The sequence below is a fragment of the Fukomys damarensis genome, unplaced genomic scaffold (genome assembly GCF_012274545.1).
Source record: "Fukomys damarensis isolate Sample0158 unplaced genomic scaffold, DMR_v1.0_HiC HiC_scaffold_14, whole genome shotgun sequence".
Taxonomy (NCBI): Eukaryota; Metazoa; Chordata; class Mammalia; order Rodentia; family Bathyergidae; genus Fukomys; species Fukomys damarensis.
Window position 1 is genome coordinate 65,899,657 of NW_022900926.1, and position 19,656 is coordinate 65,919,312.

General features: G+C 43.8%; 1 protein-coding gene across 1 annotated transcript in view; it reads left to right on the top strand.

The window, feature by feature from the left end:
* Fam120b (family with sequence similarity 120B) overlaps nt 1-19,656 on the top strand; it is a 76,490-nt gene that overhangs the window by 43,503 nt on the left and 13,331 nt on the right. The window contains exon 6 of the mRNA XM_010628925.2: nt 2,636-2,728. Within this exon, the coding sequence (XP_010627227.1) occupies nt 2,636-2,728 (93 nt within the window). The remainder of the gene's footprint in view (nt 1-2,635; nt 2,729-19,656) is intronic.

A 19,656-nucleotide genomic window follows, 5' to 3' on the forward strand; every position in this document is an offset into this window, starting at 1 on the left:
TCCTCTCCTCTCCCCCAAGGATAGGTCTGCCCTGGCATGATCAGTCAGTCTGTGTTGAGTAGAATATTTGTACCAAATTTAGCAAAATATGTCAACATAGAATGGCATGAATCATGTAATATTTAAATATTAGGTGACATTTCTTTTGATATTACATATTTAATAAGCACATACATTATTAATTACTGTTTTTCTGTACATTATTTATTAATCTGCGAGTGTCTGTGGTTGAAGGCAATCCATAGTGGGAATTAGGAAGTGGTGATTAGACAGAAAGTGGAGTTTTCTCACCCATGAAAGTGAATGTTTTGCTCTCAGTGGCATGTGTAGCTAGGAATGCTGTTTTCGGCACCCTTGAAGCACGAGTGGTGAATTGCTCTGGAGGTGGCTTTAGCACCCTCCACGCTCATTCAGTGTAGCTCTTCTACTCTTGATAATGTTGCAGGTGATTGTCATTTATCAAAGTCCACTTCAGTCAGAAAAAGTTGAGCATCCCACAGAATAACTTCACATCACAGTTCATAAGACCCTGAAGCAAGAGAATTTCTGCCTTACCTTTTCCCTGTTGACATTGACCTCTTAAATAGAAAGTCTACAGTGGATGTAGGTGCAAGTAGAGTGGTGGTTTGATTTCAAAGGAGATGAAAAGTCAGTTCCACAGATAGAAGTCATCAATGAGTCAGTGGTATCAGGGTGGAAAGGTGCTATGTTTTCAACATGCAGATAATTATTCTCTCAGTATAGCTAGAAGGATAAATTTATCAAAATGTTATAGTTTCATGCTGGATGTGGTAACACACACCTGTAATCCAGGCTACTCAGGAGGCTGAGGCAGGCTGCAAATTCAAGACCAGCCTGGGCAACTTATCAAGACCCAGTCCCAAAATTCAAAAGATAAAAAATAAGAAAAGAGCTTTTCTAGTTTGTGCAAAGTGCAGGGTTCATTTCTCAGCACTCAAATATATATTTTTTTTCATAAAGTTAAATTAGATGTTTAGATATACATGTGGGATGAAATTGTGTAGCCATATTCAGTGAGAAATGCAGTATTCTCCTTAGGGCCAACCTTAAGTTAACAAAAGATTTAATACTAATTTGAGGGAATACTCTGGAAGGATACATTTATATTCTGGAAATGATACATACTTTATATAATCTATAGTAAAGAGATAGTTTGTAACGTCGTATATAATGATGGCCATTATTGGAAGTCGAAAGAATTGGATATTACTAAGTGTCTTTGGCAACTTCTGGTAGTTTCGCATTTGTCCACTGCAGAAGTGGTCAGATGTGATATAGATTACCTGTGAGAAAACTTGGCACCTGGTGCTTTTTCTTCTAGGCTGCTGGTGTAAAATCAACCTTCAATGGTCTCTAACTGCAGGAAGTAAAATTACATGCCAGCTAACATCAGTCTAAGCAGAGGGAGAGTAGTTATGGATTTAAAAATATACTTGGTGCTTGTTCTGGCTTCTACAATTAGGATCTTTTTTCTTGCTCATGAATCCCATACATTTGTGCCCCCTGCCCCCACCCTGTTAGAATTATTGTCCTTTGTATAAAGGTTTTGCTTATACAATAAACACACCACAGGTAGTGATGGGTCAGTAAGAGTGCTCAGTGGCCCTTTGTGTGGCGGTGGGAGGGTGGCTCATGCCTGAATGTCTCTCGCATTTTTCCAGAGGAATTTCAAAGTTGGGGTCAGCAGGAGTCTGTAATAAAATGACATTTCTGATTATGGTAGGGAATTTCATCACAGGTAGACATACTGGCATTTTATTATTTAGAACAGATCAGTGAAATTGTTACTGATAGATTTGTTATTGTTCTCATTTATTTCTTCTAAGCCTTGCTCTCCACAGTGTGCTCCTTCCAACTGGGACAGAGCTCTTGTGTTCTTGTGTGATAGTGGAATTACTTGGCAAGTGGCCACCATGGTACTTCCAGCTGGGTGGCAGATATAGTGGCCTTAGTAAGGTCAGGGACAGCTCAGGAGTGTGGAGGCAACAGGCATAGAGGTGTAGACTGTAACCATTCTTTAAAGCTTCTCATGTCCATGATTCACATGTAAAGGGAGAAACTCATACTATAGAATCCTGATTTACTTCAGACTGTGATACAAAGTGACAAGTCTCATCTGGGGCTGTTGAAGATGGATCTGTCCCCTTACCCTGACCATCCCAGTCCAGCCTAGTTGTGGGTGCTCTCTGTCTGGAAATCCCTGAATTTTCTGCTCCATACAGTTTGTGCCTACAGCAATCACCTGCATTGCTCAAAGACTCAAACTCAGTTGGCACCTCCTGGTAACTTCCAGATATTCTGGACCTCTTTGCCTTGCTAGAAAGAAACCTTGATAGGAGTCCAAGTTCCCCTGACCAGCTTGGTCTGTGATATACGTGCATAGCCAAACGACACCAAGGAGAGCTTTGCAGCCAGGAGTTGTAGAGGGCACAGGGGAAGAGGCTGTGCTTTTCGCTCAGGATCTGATGTCTATTGGGCATGTGTGGTGTGCACTCGAGCCTGTGTACATTCCTGTGTATGTGTGTGCCCATATTTAATAATTTACAGCAATCTATAAGAAGTATTGAAGTTTTTAAATATAGCCTAACTCTGATCTTTTCTCTGTCACTTTCAGGTAGACACTCTTTGCCTGGAGGATTTGTATGCATTTATTGCTCAGGCCTTGTGCCTCCAAGGAAAATCAACTGCGCAGCTCATAAACTTACAGGTACAGATATGATCAGTTGTTGTAGCCCCAGAAGGCCATACTATGACAAAGGCTCAGCATTTTTTCCATCCTTTCTCCATGATAGTTAGCATTTCACAGAAAAGATCAAGAAGGTGTGTTTAGTTGAGGTCTGTTCGTGAGGTGGTGGTTTGACTTCATCTTTGGAGAAGCTCCATGTGGGCACAAGGTCTGATGTTGACAACCACTGCTCTGTCTCAGTTCTGAGAAACTTGAGTGATTCTTGGTCTTGTTCTGATGGTATGACAGTTAGAAAAGACGAAACCATTCGGCCCTTTTATCACCTGTATTGGTGTCAGTGAAACGTGGTGCCTTCTCAGGGGTTAGGGTCACCAGTGCAATTATTTAAATACAGAATGACCAAAAATGGCATAATTTTTTTCATTAATTTTTATAATATACCACAAAATATCAAAATATTATATCAAATATTTTATCAATTTTTTTCAATTTTATCAAATTTATTCAGTACAAAAATTGACTGAAATGACACCCACCCAAGCAGCCCTCCAGATAGTACGTACAAAAACATTCTGCCTAAGTGGTTCTCTGGGTAAACTTAAATGGTTATAAGTGAGCTGTTCTGGACTTGCGTTTGCTCCATGAGGACATTTCAGAACTTCTGGGCCTGTGACTGGAGCACAGGCAGTGCTAAGTGAGCTGGTAAGTACATAGAGGGATTGTGGGGACTCTGAAAGAGCAGTGCCATTTTGTTACAGAATGTGACAGATAAATGCTGCGCGTTTGGCACAGCTGTAGTTAGTTACATGTGCTATAGGGCCTCAGGCTTTTGCTCATTAGGATCTGGTGTGTTCTGGATCCTGGTTTCTTGGTGTTGTCTCTGATGGGACAGTTTATAACCAGCTGAACCTGGTGTTCTTACAGTGAACTCATCAAACTAGTGTTCATTTAATGTGGCTTTTTGAAATTATTTTCTTGCTGAGCTCTCTAATACACGGATTATATCTCTTCAAGATTCTAATGATCGTAAATTTCCACAAATTTGTATGTAGCTCCCACATTTTAACACTTTAGTGTATTGAGAGTTTAAGTTGTAAAGATGCCAGGAATGATTTGGAAGCTCACTAAAATGTGTCAGCTTCAACTATTCACTTCAAAATTATAGGACTGCTCTTAGCTCTTGGGACCTCCAGTCAGGGCTCTGGGGAACATCCAGCTCTTCATGTGGTTGTTCCCTTGTTTATGCTTTTATTTCCATCCTCTGTCTTTAACTTGATCTCTTCTGCTGGTTCTTTCCCTTGCTTGAAAAACTCAGGTGTCTCCCAGCTTAGGAAAACAAATTCTCCTATTGTGAAGTTCCACTTTGTCTGCTGCCCTTCCCTAGTCACAGGAGCAAGCTTTACAGCATATCTGCAACTTTACTCTCTCTACTTTATTTCCTTATTCATTCCTTCCAGTGATGATTCCCCACTGCACAGAGTTGCTGAGACAAATACAAAACATGCCTGGCCTGCCATATCATTGGGTACTTAGTCTTCTGCCACCTTCCCTGACCCCTCCTTTGAGCCTGTGGTGTCTCTTTTACTTGTCTTTTTAAAGGGATACCTTTTTCCTTGTGGACCTTTCTCTGAATGCCCATGCTGAGCCCTTCCTGAGCTTCCTGCAGTGTGTCTTGGGCTGGCTGCAGGCAAGATGCCTGAGTATCTGCTTGTGGGTTTTCATGGTCCTTTCCTATGCCAGACTGCGACCTTTTGTAATGAAAGGACAATGCTGTGCTCTCCTGTAATTTCTAGTACTGAGCACCCTGCCAGCATTTAATAAATTGATCCCTGCAATTCAAGGGTATACCAGCTGTTGCTGATTGAAATGGCAGAGTCTGTCTGGTCCAGCCACATAGCTGTGTGATTGTGGAAGCAATGCATACAGCTTTTGTCCCCTGTTGGGTTGCTGGAGAAGAACAGCTTTCCTTCTACCTGAAGTTTCCACTCCATTGTGTAAAAATGTTGTGAGATCAGACTCACAGCTGGCGAGGCCCATGGCTCCCTTGTACATATGGGCAGATACCTGGAATGAATTTGGGATTTGTTTATCTGTCCCGAGTTGGAAGGCTGAGCTAGTGAGCATACAGTGGAGGGGCAGAGAATGTGCCATCCCATGGTGACACATCTCTGTCTGGCCACATACCATATCTAACTTGTGTCCTGTGGGGCCCCTGCTGGCTGCTTGTTTTAACTTCCACGCTTTTGTATGTGAGAGAAACTGTCCATGCTTTGAAGTCTTTCAGAGTTCTAAGACCAAAATGTTGTGAAGAAAAGCTATGGAAAGCTTATGTAGACCTGTGCTGCTGAACATTGAGGCCAGGACTCATGTGGGTCCTGGGAACTCCTCAGGGATGGGCAGGAGAGTCGCTGTCCCCTGCTGCTTGCTTTCCAGGCTGCTTCTTACTGCTCTACCCAGTGGAGCATCTATGACCTCGTAAAACTATAGGTGAGTGTTATGGTTCACCCTTTGATTTTGTCCCTGTTCTCAAATGGTGTTCACCTTGAATAATGTTTTTAGTGATTGAGTAATGGTTTCAATGCTACACCGGTGGAACAGATCCCTCCTCAGTAGCATTCAAGTCAAAGAGTTGTTGGCAGAGAGTATTGGAGCAGAGCTGTGTGAGGTATATGGCATGAGTATATGCTCTTCATCCGCATGGAGTCATGGAAAGAAAACGTGTTTCAAGCCCAGCAGAAGTGTGGCCTTTAGTACTTTAGTGGGATGACGTGTGACGGACTTGGCCTTGTGGGAAAGTGACTGTGCCTGGCAGTACAATGGAACTGCTGGGCCAAGGAGTCTGTGTCCAGCAGAGGATGCAGGTCAATGGAATGCACCCATTTCATGATGGGCTGAGAGTCCAAACTTTGAAATTTGGTAAAATTAGAAATGGTCACTGAATTGCATTGTGGAGAATTAGGTTCTGGTGCTTGAAGGGTGGGGAGGCAGAGTTGGCCTCCCCAGAGTGACCTGTGAGGCAGGGATCAGGAGGGGTTTCCATCTGTCTCTCTTGCTCCTAAGAAAGGGTTGGGTATGCATGGACTGAGAAGGTGATGGAGGAAGGGTGTGGCTCTAAGGAAGGGCAGCCTCCAGTCTGACAACTGTCTGCAAGTGGGCAGTACTCCCTGCACTGTTGGCGGGAGGAGGTGGGTGGGGAGATCCTAGAGCACAGTGTGTTCCCAGCTTCCTAGGCATCCTTGATGTAGACAGATTGGCTGTGTAACCTCACCTGTGCATGGCACTTGCAGCAGTGTAGAGGCGCAGGGGAAGGAGCTTCCTCTCGTTACAAGTGCCTGAGGGATTTTGCCATCTACTGACAAGCAGGCAATCTGCTGCAGTAAGTACAGTGTACCAAGTGAGCAGTGTTCTTGCAGTAGTCTTCCTTATTAGTTCTGCCGGTTTCAGACCTGGGTTTGGTGGAAGCCTGCAGCCCACGCTCACCCTGACCAGTGACGCTCTAGGTGGTGGGAGGTGGGCTTTCCTCTGCTTGCGGTGTCCTCTTCAGGACCTGGATGGCAGGTGATGAGAAGACGCCCAGCTGAGTCCATGCCACTCTGTCCTTTTCCTTTGGCCAACAACCATTTTAAACTTAAGCAGGAAGCTGTCTTTTTGAAATGATAGAGAAGCTGAAAAACCGAGTAATGGAAATTCAAACTTAAAAGTACACATACATCCTATTGTGAATTCTGTTACCAGGCAAGAAAGTCTGATCTCCATGGGTAACTTAAAGCAGAGAATTCAGAATATAGTTTGGAGAGAATGAAGAGAAGAGCTAGAAGGAACCCTCTTGGTGAAGAAGTGAAATCCACTTCAGAGCGCCAGTGGTCGGTGAATGGCACCTGTGGCGCCACTGAAACGCGCTGCCCTCTCCTACAGTTGCACATGCACCTTTCACTCCTGCCCCCACATCTAGCTCCCAGGAGGGAGGTTTCCCTGGCCTGGGGAATCTTTAAAAACCAGGTATTCCTAGGACTCCAGAGAGCTTAGTTCTAGAAGGTGAATCTTTGTAAATATTCAATAAGGAGCTGTGGATTTGCTTGATATGGCTAAAAATTTGCTGTATTCTTGATAGTACTATAAGCAATACATCAGTAGTGCCAGTGGATGTATTTTGTCTTCATGAGTAAAAATCTTTCAAATATAGCTTATTTTCCGATAATAGACTAGAGACAAATCTCAGGATATAATTTCAGTTTTATAAAAAAATGCATCTTTCTTTCCCCAGAGCAACATATTTCCTTTTCAGATTCCCATTCTATAAATCAACAAAAATGCATCCTGGGTGTCACGCAGCTAAGGATAAAGGGTTAAATCCTCAGTGGTGGCCAAGAGGTCCCTGTCCTGCTGCCAGGCCTCACTCACTTCACCATTGAGGTGTTGCCCAGGCCCCTGGGATCAGTCACCCCAGTACTCTTCCCATAGAACAGGCCAGGAGAGCCAGGAGAGGCCCTGTGTGCCTCAGCGCCCGGTGAAGGCCTTTCTTCTCCGCAACCTGGCTGCTTCCTCTGGCTCTCCCTGAGGAGTGGGAAGCTTTCACTCTGTTCTCGGTTATTTGAAGCAGACCCTCCTTCAAGGGAAAAGGCACAGACTCTGTCCAACCTTGCTCTGTCACATGTGTTACAGGTTTGGTTCTGTAAAGTTCTCTGCAAGGGTTAGACTTGAAGGGCAGGAGCAGAGCTGGCTCATATTGCCCTCTCCAGTCGACTAACCCTGTGCTGGCCACTGCCCGTGGGACGTCTTGGGTAACAGGTTGGCACAGCACACACAGGGAAGAACGGCAGAGTGGAGGGTAGCAGTTCACACCCTGCCTCACACCTCCCTCGTGAAGATCGGTTTCTTAACACCGTTGGGACCTGTCTTCCTTGGTGTTCTAGGCTTGATTTCTTCCCGTAGCTCTGCGTACAGTTCATCCATGTAAGGGGTAGAGTACAGTGGTTTCCAGTAGATTCTCACAGTTCACCCATCACTACTTCGAAGTTTTCAACTTGAGACCATTTTTTACCACCCTAGAAGACCCTTTCCTTGTATACTTAAGGAGCTCCCCTGACAGTTGTAATACAGAACATGTTCTGTTTAACTTTTTCCCAAGTTTCTTTATGTAAATAATCTGGATGTCACAGGTAGAGAAATGGTACCTCGAGGCCGGGGATTTGGCACAGTGGTCCCGCTGTCTGCCTCATAAGCACAAGGCCTGAGTTTAATCCCAGAAACCCAAAAAAGTGTACCACCTCAATTCACAAACTTGGTTCTTTCCCATTTCTGGTCAAAAACTGAGTGTGACAAGAACTGAATCAAATTCAGTGGTTAGGTTCATTGTTGACCTTATGGGGAAAATTTGATTCGATTTTCATCCAGTTCAGTTTGTGACCAGAGCTGTGGAGAAAGAATTGAAATTGTGAATAGAGAATTGAGTTTGTGAACTGAGGCACCACTGTAGAGAGAGGCAAGCCATTCTTCTGTGCGTCTTTCTCTAGAGGGTCATGAGGCTGTCTGGCCCAGTTTCGCCAGCAAGACACATGGGAGATTAGGATATTTGAGACGGCTGAATGTAGACATACTTTTTCCCTGTTACTGTAAGGAGGAAGTGCTCATACTCCAAGGAAAGACGGATGGAGCCTTAGCCTTATGTGGTGCTATGAAGTTGTGCAGCTGACCCTGAGATCTTTTTCCCCTGCTTGTCTGTTAGGTGAACCGTAAACATTCTCATGGTTCCCACAACTCTTGAATGTAGCCCTCCCTGGCAGTACCAGAGTAGCACACCTGTAAATTCAGTGTGCTGTCATTTATCTCACTCTCAGGAGCCAGGACACCAGTGCATGGATGGAGCTGCACGGAGAGTCAGGTTGGAGTTCTTGGAGACCCTGCCCTCCTGTTGAACATTTGACAAGTATACGTTTAGGGACAGAAGGTTTGGGGTGGGACAAGTGCTGTCTGTCCTCCCTTCATCCTGGGATGACCCTGTAGGTGTAAGCCCACCTTACAGAGGTGGGAGAGTGCTTTTGGATAACTCTGCTGCACTCCCTAGAAATCTTCTTTCAAGTCCATTGCTGAACCAGATACTAGTTTGAGCTTCTCTGACAAGCCCTAGGTCATATTCCCACCCTGGAAGACGTAGGATAAGCCCCAGAGAGGACTACCTGGAGTAGGGATTAAAAGAGGACGGGGGTGTCTGAAACAGTTACTTGGAAAGAGAGAGAACACTAGGAGAGTGCATCCCAAAGTCCTGGGCTTTCCTGAGAAAATATTTAGTCAATAATAGTAATTATACTTTGTCTAACTAGAGTTCTGAGAGGTTTTTATTTTCTTGTACATTAGCATTCTCTTCCTTTATGATGCCTTTATATGAGTTATTTGTATAGAACTAAAACAGTAAAGAATAGAATGTTTAACAGACATGCACATATGCCTGTACACATGCATGTGTGAAACTGTTAGTGCACACGTGTATGAAAGACCTAAGTGCATGCTTAAGAGCCAGGCTTCTTGAATACAGGACGTCTGTATGTCTGCAGCTGCATACATGGGTGGCTTCTGTGCCGGGGCTGTCAGCCATCACCCTGGCATGTCCATTTAGGCTCCCGAGGTAGCCTGGATTTGGATAGGAAGGACTGGAACTAAGATCCCCCTTATTTTTGGCAGGAGTCACTGCAAGGAGGTGGAGCCATCAGACAGTGAGTTGACCCTAGGTAGGAACTTTAGTGCTCGAATCCATAGGGGGTGTTGCTTAGCTCTACAAGGTGTCACCCAGCAGGCCCCCCAAAGATACTGTGTACTATTATTCCTCTTTTCATGTGAATATCCCCACATTTGCTATCTTTATACCAACTTGGCGCTTTATTTTCTTTATTCTTGAGTCCTTTCCAGAATCCTCCTGAACAAATATAAGATTTCTTTTCCCAGTGGAATTTGTCCATCAGAGTAGTCAGGTGAGAGTCTAGTTGGAAGGCAAGGGCTGTCCCCAGCTAGGAGAGCCCTCTGCTTGGTGAGACCAGCTGGACGATGAGGGGTGCTGCAGGGCTGGCCAGGCCTGGGATACCCAAGAGCTGAAGAGCACACCTTCATTGGCTGGGTGGAGATTGTTTTCCTGCATTTGAAATATGGGAGCTTGCTGCTGTTTTCACTCGTGAGTGCCAGCATTTCAGTGATACGCCAGAGGTGGTTGGGGTGTGCCAAGTAGCACTTGCTAGCGGGTTGCTCTTGTTCTTTGTGTCAGTTAAAATTCTGGGGATGCATTGCAGTGCAAGTCACTTTATACCTAGTTTAAAGACAGTGAAATAAAAATTAGCTTGCTGGAGACAAGAATCACAAGGTCTGCTTTGAAGGAGATACTGGTATTCACTCACTTTCAAAATGTCCCAGCATCTTGTACCATTTGTTTTATGAAAAAGAATTTCACAATGCACTCTCTGAATTTCTTGTTGGTAACTCATACATCCTGTTCAACCTTTCTTTCCCCCTCTAAGGTAGGACCAGAAAATGGTAGGTTTTCCATCAAGCCTTAAAAGGTGCTCATTTAGTTACTTATAAGTTCAATAACTTTCTAATTTTTATTTGTTTGTTTGTTTGTTTATTGGTACCAGTGATCGAACTTGGGACCTTGTGCTTGTGAGGCAGGCAGCAGAACCACTAAACTAAATTCCAAGCCCCTCAGTAACTTTTTAAAATAGTCACTGTATGCTAGATCCAAGGAGGTACAGTGAACAGTTGGTCCTGATGCTCAGCACGCAGCCCACAGCATTCTCAGAAGTACACCAAGGCTGTTCCAGTGCTGCTGGAGGGCTGCATGGACACCATCCTTGGCGTGCTTGCAGAGCCCTTCTCTTTGGACTTCTCAACTACCCTACAGTGGCGTGCTGACCGCCCATTGCCTACTCTGTGTGCCTCTTTCACAAGTGTTTGGACCAGCAGTACTCTCTTGTCCGTACTTGTACTGTCTGTGATGAGACACTTTCCATCACCCTCAGGGAAGCTTTCTTCCTTTGCACAGCTCTCTTGCCCTGATCCGACCAAATTCTGTCTAGGAGCCACTGTCAGTGATCATGTTGCATCACAAAATTCCACACTGGACACACACAGTATTTGACATGCAAACTAGCTAATGTGGGAACTGTAGAGGCTAAAAGTGAGTGAACTGATAGGATGCTGAAAAAGATTTGAATTTGTTTGAAGCCAGTGGTATTTTCTAGGCCATGATACATATCCCTTGTTGAGGACAACAAGGTCAATTCACTGATGGTGTGCACTCACCCGTGCTCTTTAGCAGGTAAAACCTTCCTTTTCAGAATGGGCAGAGAGGGTCTGGGCAAAGGACAGGTAAGATGTCAGGGAGACATGGGACTCAGGTACGTGTGGCTGTGGAGTACAGTACTGTAGAGTAGGAAGTACCCAGACTTAGGTTGCCTTTGCTCTCATGAACCATTTTTAATAATTTCCACATGCCTCTGTCCTGATGCAAGAAGGCTGCACAGGGTTGGACATAAGTGTAGGCTGGCCACAGGCTGCCTTGGCCTGCCTACTGTGACAGCTCCTTTATGGGTTTGTTTGTTTGTTTGTTTTGGTTTTTTGAGACAGGGTCTCACTATGTAGTTCAGACTGCTCTGGGACTCAATATGTTGCCCAGGCTGGTCTCAAACTCATAGCAATTCTCCTGTGTCAGCCTCCCGAATGCTGGGATTACAGGCATGCGCCACCATGCCCGGCTCTTTATGGATTATTTTGTAAGATTGTGCCAAATTCTAATCTGACTTCTGAGAAGGAGCAAAAATTTTATCGTAGCATCTCTAAAGTCAGTCTAGGACTTCTGGACCAAAGAAAATCAGTTTATCTTTGCTGTTTTGTTTATTAATATTTATAGTGTTACACTGCTGATGGGACTAGAGCACTGATGGACAGTATCAGAAATTTAGAATAGAAGTGTTGTTCCATGGAAGTGTCATTGTACATCACTGCCAGCTGATTTGAGTAAGTGAACCTTCCTTTGCACATAAACATGCCAGGGTTGAGCTGTTTACTGTTAAATATTTACTGTGAGGCATTTAGAACACTGAAAACTGGTTTTTCTGGTTTTGGTTTCTGCCCTGTGCCACAGGGACACTGGAGTTCATTACCTCAGCTTTTCCTTGCTCTCATTCCAAAGCACCGTAAATCCTGTTTCCAAAATAGAAGCTGCTTTTGTTTATTAATTGTATTTGTTTAGTTAGAGAAGCCAGAGGCCATATCTGTGGATCACAGTGAGTGCTTGGCACCAAGCTGACATTCTGAGCCTCAGAGCCATCCAGCCAGTCCTCTGCCACCTTGACCTGGGGCTCCAGGATGCCCCCTGAATTCCATTCACCCTTGAGGATAGCAGAGTTGCCCTGTGGCCTTCTGTGTTGCTCTCTCTCCATGTAGCCCCAGTTAGTTTAAATTAGTTGTGTTTTTCTGGTCTTGGCCATGCCGCTTCTCACAAGCCACCTGTCCTCAGGCGGTTGAGTCCAGCACTTCCCCAAGGAAAAGGAGGAGGGGTCTGTTTAATGAAACAGCGTTATACTCAGGAAAGTAAAAGCACAACACAGACATGCCTGAGAAACACGTTTAAACACATTCTGGAATGTAAACATTTTGCAACCGTGGCACTTTTGAAATAACCTCTGTCACTCTGAAATGGCAGGCAGCACAGGGAATGGTGGAGGTGCTGGGCATAACTCATAGTGTTACTACAGAAAGAAGCAGTGTGTCTGTCCTTCAGTTTTATCTGGGTGTCTTACCCTGGCTGTTTGTAGAGCAGGGCCAAAACAAAGCCACATTTAGAAAACTGAATTAGTGTCTATACAAACCTTCTTAAAGTTTTTACGGAAGTTCTGATGTTTCACTCGGCCCAGGTACTGACCTTCAAGGCAGTGTCATGAGCTTACTGCCCATTTCTAGGCCCTCCAGTCCTGTGTGTTGTTGGGCTGTTTGGATTAGATGCCATGCTAATTCTTCAGAGTGAGAGATGAAGGGATAATTTGTATGTAAGTTGTGAAGTTCAGGTCGCTATGACTCTACAGGAGAGCAGATACCTGAAGGGCCCCTGTCCTAACAGGATTCCTTAGACATGATCTTGTGGAGCTGATTAGTTCTGACCTGCCACAGATCACTCCGCATGTTTGCTGTTGAGTGGTGAGGTTTTCTCCCTCTAAAACATTGCTGATAGTACCCGCATCTGGAGCACATTCTAACCTCTTTTCATTTAGGGGTATTTTCAAGAGTGAACTTTCCAGTGTTTAGTGACATGAATGGAGATTTGCCAGTCTGGTTTTTACCCTGGAGTTGTCGTCTAGATGAACTGTATCTGTACCACATTACCTCTCCTTTCCTCACTGTAGAGGATGCCAGTGATTATTACCAGTATATTCTCTTTTCTCAAGGACAGGATGTCTAGTACCTAGCCAGGTCTTTCATCAGGATAGGGGGAGCTCATCAGCACTGGTAATGAATGGAATCAAATTCAGTCATCATTTGCACAGCTGCAGTGATGGAGGGAGGCTCCCAGAAATAGTGTGATTTGCTGGCAGTCGTGTGGCTGGGTAATGGAGGGTGCCACCTCTAGCTTGGGTCACCTGCTGTGCTGCTGGCTGTCTGGGCCCAGGATTACAGAGTCTGTAGGTATGGCTGGGCTCAGTGTTTTGGCATGCAGCTGAGCAGTTTTGGCATCACACCAAAGCAGAGCCCATCTGGGATGGTTATAGCACACAGCGTAGCTGTCCTGAGAGCAGATAGATGCCTGTGAACACCATTTCTTTTGGTGTAAAAATTTCAGGAAAAGATAGCATTCAGGATTATAGTTTTCACATGTGTCTTGGAGCAGGCTGGCTTGGTTAGCATTTGCTGACAGGATGAGCCGTGAGTCAGGATTTTGGCTTGAGTTACACAGTAAGACAGTAATTATGTGCTTGTGCACAAGCATTGAATTAGAAAGTGCATTTAATATCTTTTCTTAAAGCCCCTCCTGCCCATTTATTGATTGAGCTGCAGCAGTTGATTGAGAACTGAGGTGACAGGTCATGTTCTGGTACTTGTCAGGCTCATTCCCTGAGTAGAAGACTGAATTCCTGCTATGTGCCAAATTTGTCAGGGTTTACAAAAGGTGAAATAGGGACCTTCAAAGAACTTATTCTCTGGGGGAAAATGAGCCTGATGAAGAAAGTGGAAGGGACCTCTGTACCCATTGCTGTAGCTTCCTGTAGGGATCCAATAACTGAGCCGTGTCATGTTGGTGAAGAGTGGACACGTGGCCAGTGGACCAGGGTGAAGGAGCCGCTCCTGTGCTCTTAGCTGATGGACAGATGCAGAAGCAATTCAGCAGAGGAAGGGGAGGCGTTAGTGGGTGGTATCAGAACGGTCAGACATCCAGAGGCAAAAGTGAATCTCAGCCTTGACCCATACTTGGTACCAAGGTAAACTCAGGTAAAACATGAAATTCATTCTAACACTTTCAGAAAATCCTAGAAAGTCTTTGGGGCTTAGGGCTCTTTGGCAAAGAGTTCTCATACTTCATCCCAAAATCACATTCATGAAAAAAATAAATTTGACCTCAACAAAATTAAAAATTGTTAATTAAGATGAGAAAAAGGTAAGCTGGAAGAAAGTAGTTGCAAACCACTCACCTGGCAAAGTTGTTACTTAGAAATAATCTTTTTTTTTTAGAAATAATCTTAAAACTCAGCAGTACAAGTGTGGTACAATTAAAAGGTAGCCGAAGACATGAACAGACATTTTACCAGAGCAGATACCACAAGAGGGAAAGGGTAAATTTTAAAAAAGAGTGACTCTACCAAATTGTGGTGTGGATGTGAGATTCAAATAGCCTTCTCTATGGCTGGTGGCAGTATAAAATGTATGCAGCTACTCTGGAAAATGATTTGGCAGAGTTTCAAAAGGCTAAACATTCCCTCACCATATGATCTAGCAGTCACATTTCTGGGTGTTTATCCCAGAGAAATGAAAAGTTAGTTTCATTGAAAAACCTGTACTTGGATATTCTTAGCAGCTTTATTTGTAGTAGTAGAGGTTGGAAACACCCTAGATGTCTTAATGTGGGTGAATGTTTAAAGAGACTGGTACATCCCCACTCCAGAAGGAATTGCTGACACTTGAAATAACTTGAATGGCTCTCAGAAGGGATAATGTAAGTAAAAAGCCAATTTCAGAAGGTCATGTGCCTGATTCTATTCATATAACATTCCCCAAATGGCACAGTGAAAAGCTTGAAGGCATATTCCTGGTTGCCAGGGGTTAGAGACAGGGTAGAATATAGAAGTGGCACAAGGGAGATCCTGTGGGCATGGAACCATTGTGTCTTGTGGTAGGTTCAAAGGCTTGTGCGCACTCAGAGGTGATGTAAAACTTACACCCCTACCAACCTCCCAGGTTTGATGTTTTGCTGTAGTGTGCCAGATTTACCACTGGGAAAATTGGGTAGAGGGCACACGGAACCCTTTATACTGTCTCTGCAAATTCCTATGGATTTTTAATCACTTCAAATTTAAAATCCCAATGTAAAAAAACCACAGCCATATACTGTCTATCAGACACGCATATAAGGTCCAACTGGGAAGTTGGAAGCAAATGAACAAAGTGTGTTTGTCAGGCTGGTAAGCAAAGGAAGCCAGCATGGGGAAGGGGCACTTCATAATGAATATCAGCCTCCACAGCTTCAAAACATTTAAGATGAAATGACAGAACTAAAAAGAGAAATAGATACATCCGTATCCCTTCAGGGAGACTGTAGCATGGGTCAGCCAATGCCCACTCTTACCTATGACCTGAATGGGTACTATGTAACAGACTGAGTAGGGATAGCAAATCCTGAACTGTCCACCTTCTTGCCTTGAGAGAAAAGGTTTGCTGATTCCTGTGTTGTATTAGTTAGCTTTTTGTGACTAACAAAATACCTGAGACAGCCTACTTTATCAAGAAAGGTATTTTGTTAAGCTAACAGTTTGAAAGACAATGCAGCAATGCATGGTTCTGGTAAGGAGCCTGGGCTGCATGGTATCTTGGCAAGAGTATGGATATTCCTTGCCTGTGTTTCTCTCCTTATAAAGCTTCCAGGATTCGGTTGTGGGGGCTCCACCCTAATGACCTAATCGCCTCCCAAAGACCCTAACGCCATAGGGAAATTCGGTTTCTACCCTCTTGGTTGCTTTAATTTTGAGCATTAAACTGCCTGAATTCTCAAGCTACAACACTCTGCTTGAACAGATCTTATAAGATCTGATGAAACAGACAGAGATCACTGTGGCTTGAGTATTAGAGAATGGTCAGCAGGCTTGACCAGACAGGGTATAGCACGGTTCAAGGGATTGGGAAGAGCTCGCCAAGGACAAATGTGGGATGGGTTGCAAAGTATGCCCCAGCAGATTTCAGAGCATTGAAATTGTCAATTTTCAGACCATGTTAGAGGTGGGTGAGAAATAAATGCATACCAATTATTTGAAAACTGTGCACAGGAGAAACTGCAATGGGCATCATCAGGTATCTTGAATGACCATAAAAATGCTGCATATCAAGTTTTGTGAGATGAAGTAAAAGCTTTCCTGAGCAGGAAGGTTACTTTGTCTCTGTACACAGCACAGGAACAGATCAAATGGAGAGCATGTGGGGGGAAGGAAATAGTAAAGGAGCAGGAATTAATGAAATAGGAAACAAATGTGTAATAGAGAAGAATTTTTACAAGTGGATTCTTTGCAAGAACTCTTACTCATTGCTGGTGGCAATACAAAAGTGGTGCAGCCACTTTGGAAGACAGTTGGCAGCTTCGTAGAGAACTAAATATACTCTGTGTGACCCAGAAAGCACCCTGTGGCATTTACCAAAAGGAGTTGAGTGTTTATGTTCACATGACAACCTGCCTGGGAAGGCTTTAGCACCCTAAGTTATTATACATGCCAGACTTCTCAGTCTAGTAAAGGACATCTGCAAAGCCACAGCACACGTCACACAGTAGCAAAGTATTAGAAGTCTTTCTTCAGTGTGAGTTGGTCATGGGTGCCCTTCTTCGCCGTGGCTGCTAGATGAGAGGTGCCACCCACAGCAGAAGTCAGGAGAAATGTAAGCATAGCTTGAAGCTGGGCATGGCAGCACGTCCCTATAATCTCAGCACTTGGGAGGCTAAGGCCCAAGGATCGCTGTGAGTTTGAGGCCATCCTGACCCTGTCTCAACAACAACAAAAAAAGTAGTTTGAAAGAAAGATGAAACTATTGCTAATGGCACATGACATGCTTGTATATATAGAAAATTGAAAAGCATCTACAGTCCAACCATTCAAATTAATAAACAAGTTCAATAGGTTGCTAGGTAGAAAACCAACATGTAAAAGTAAAATTTATTATAAAACAATAAAAATAACCTCAAATTATTTTAAGTTTACACTAACATCAGAGAAAAATATGAAATAATGAGAGAGCAAAGGTAAAAAATCTGTACATTGACAACCATAAAACTCTGGAAAGGAATTAAAGGAGATGTACCTAAGTGGAAAGAGGCACTGCATTCAGAGAGTGAAAGAGGACTTAAAGGTCCAAATTGTCAGTAACCCTGCATCCCAGGCAGGATCACAGCATCTCAGGAGCAATGAGAGCACCAGAACTTGCTCACTAAGGCACAGGAGAGCCTCACAGTGTGGACTGAAAGGAGCCACAGACGCAAGCAAATATGAGGAACAGTCAGAAAATAGAGCAAATGTTAAATTTTTTTAAAGATTTATTATAGTAGAAGATACTGCCATTAATCTCTCTCAGAATACTGCTTCTCACTTGGAACACTCTTATCCCGTCTTTCTGAAACAGCTGTAGAAGTCATTTTTTGTGAGTGTCTGTCTGCACTGTTGTGGCTGCCTCAGTGTCTTGAACCAATTTAAAATGTTTCATGGTCATTTTGACTTTGAGGAAGAGCCAGTAGTTGCATGATGCCAGATCCAGTGAATACGGTGGATGAGGATAAAAATTGCTGTGCCAGAAGCGATGTGTGACACAGAGTACTGTCATGATAGCGGATGGAACTGTTTGCCCCTGGCTATCCACACCATTTCTCGGCACACTGTAGTAAGGTCTTAATCAAAATTCACTGGAGTATTCCTGGTGGTACCAGCTTTGCTCACACAGTTCCATCTAGGTCAAAAGACACAGTCACAGTCTTTTGTCATCACAGTTGATGTCATGTTCATGTTGGATCTGATGCACTGCTTTGTTTTATTTTGTTTTGCACAAGAACTGAGTGGTTTCCTTTGAGGACTCTGAATCTTGGACTCATGATCATAAGCAGAGACCCAAGTTTCATCTCCCATGATGACTTTTCTTAAAAAGCTGGAATTGAAGTAGTATAGTCACAGAATTCCAATGACATTAACAAAGTTTCATGTTACTGCATTTTTGTTTGTTTGTTTGTTTGTTTGTTTGTTGGTACCGGGGATCAAACGCAGGTCCTTGTGCTTGCAACGTAGGCGGTGGAACCACTGAGCTAAATCCCCGGCCCAATGCATTGTTCTTAATGCAGATTTATGGCACGCTTTTAAATATGCCTTCTCTGAACTGCAACTCACAACTAACTCTGCCAAACAAATGGACTGCTGTTCAGGTTTGACATGACATTACTGGTATTGAAGATTCTTGTCTTTCCATTGGATGACACACAGCAGTAGTAGTAGCATTCACTATTTTTATTGTACCCCAGAACTGTTTTTATAAACTAAAACAGCATTAGTCTAATTAGTCTAAACTATTAGTCCATTTGAGAAGTTAGTGCTAGTGTTATGGGCTAGTTAGTTGATCTAGCCATAAGGGCTTCTGAAAAGTCCCATGATGTGTATATAGGATTCGTGCTTTAGGGGATGGCAAGCTTCAAGAAAAGTTTACTTCAAAACAGACAAGTGAGAAGAGATGAGCAGAATGGACTGCATTATGGACAAGTCAATCGATCAGAATATTGTTCCCCAGCAATCAGAAAAAGCATAACATCTGTTAGTGCACATTTCCTGTCAGTTTGTTCGATAGCAACTGAGTGGTATTGCAAAAGTGTGCTGAGCTGGGAACTGGATGGTGTCAACCCCCGCAGCCTGCGGTGACAGTTTTGTGGATGACCCTGAATGCCTGCTCTTGGTGAGGGTAGAAGGTGGAGGCCGGGGAACAGGGTGAGCTGTGGTTGCAGGTTGCAGCAGGAGAGCCCTGGGGGGTAGGAGAGAGAGAGAGAGAGCGGTGGGACCCTGATCGTGAGAGAAGTATCCTGTATCTCTGCTGACCAGAAGGCTGGTTGAAATATGGCTGTTACATCTGAGAAACTGAACATAAAATTCCACTTTAAATTAAATAACTGCCTGTGGCTGCAGCCACGCCAACACAGTTCTAGAAGATAGCACATTGTGTGTGCACACAAGTGCAAGGCTTCGTGCACTGCAGAGCTGTCAGATCATAGCAGGGTGCTTTATGACAAGAGTAAGCAGTGTGGGGCAGGGACTGATGGTGTGTTCCTGTAATTCCAGGATTCTGGAAGACTTAGGAGGAGAATTACAAATTTGAGTCCAGCCTGAGCAACTTAGTGACTTTGCAAGGCCCCATCTCACAATACAGAAGTTTTTAAAAAGACTGTAGTTCATTGTGACATGTAGTTCATTGTGAAGGCCCTGGGCTCTATCCACAGTATTGCAAAGAAAAAAGTATATAAAAGTATATAAAAAGAGTAAGCAGTACAAGAGGTGCCATCAGAAGCAGACAGCTTCACCTAGAGGTGTCTCAAGGAAACAACTTTGACGACTTGCTCAGTAGATGGGGTCAGCATAGCCTTGAACTCCTGTGTAGTGGTCATCTTCCCTAAGAACAAGTGCCCTCAGGATACTTTAAGTCCCGTGCAAATAACAACAAAAACTTTTTTTTTTTTTTTTTTTTTTTTTTTT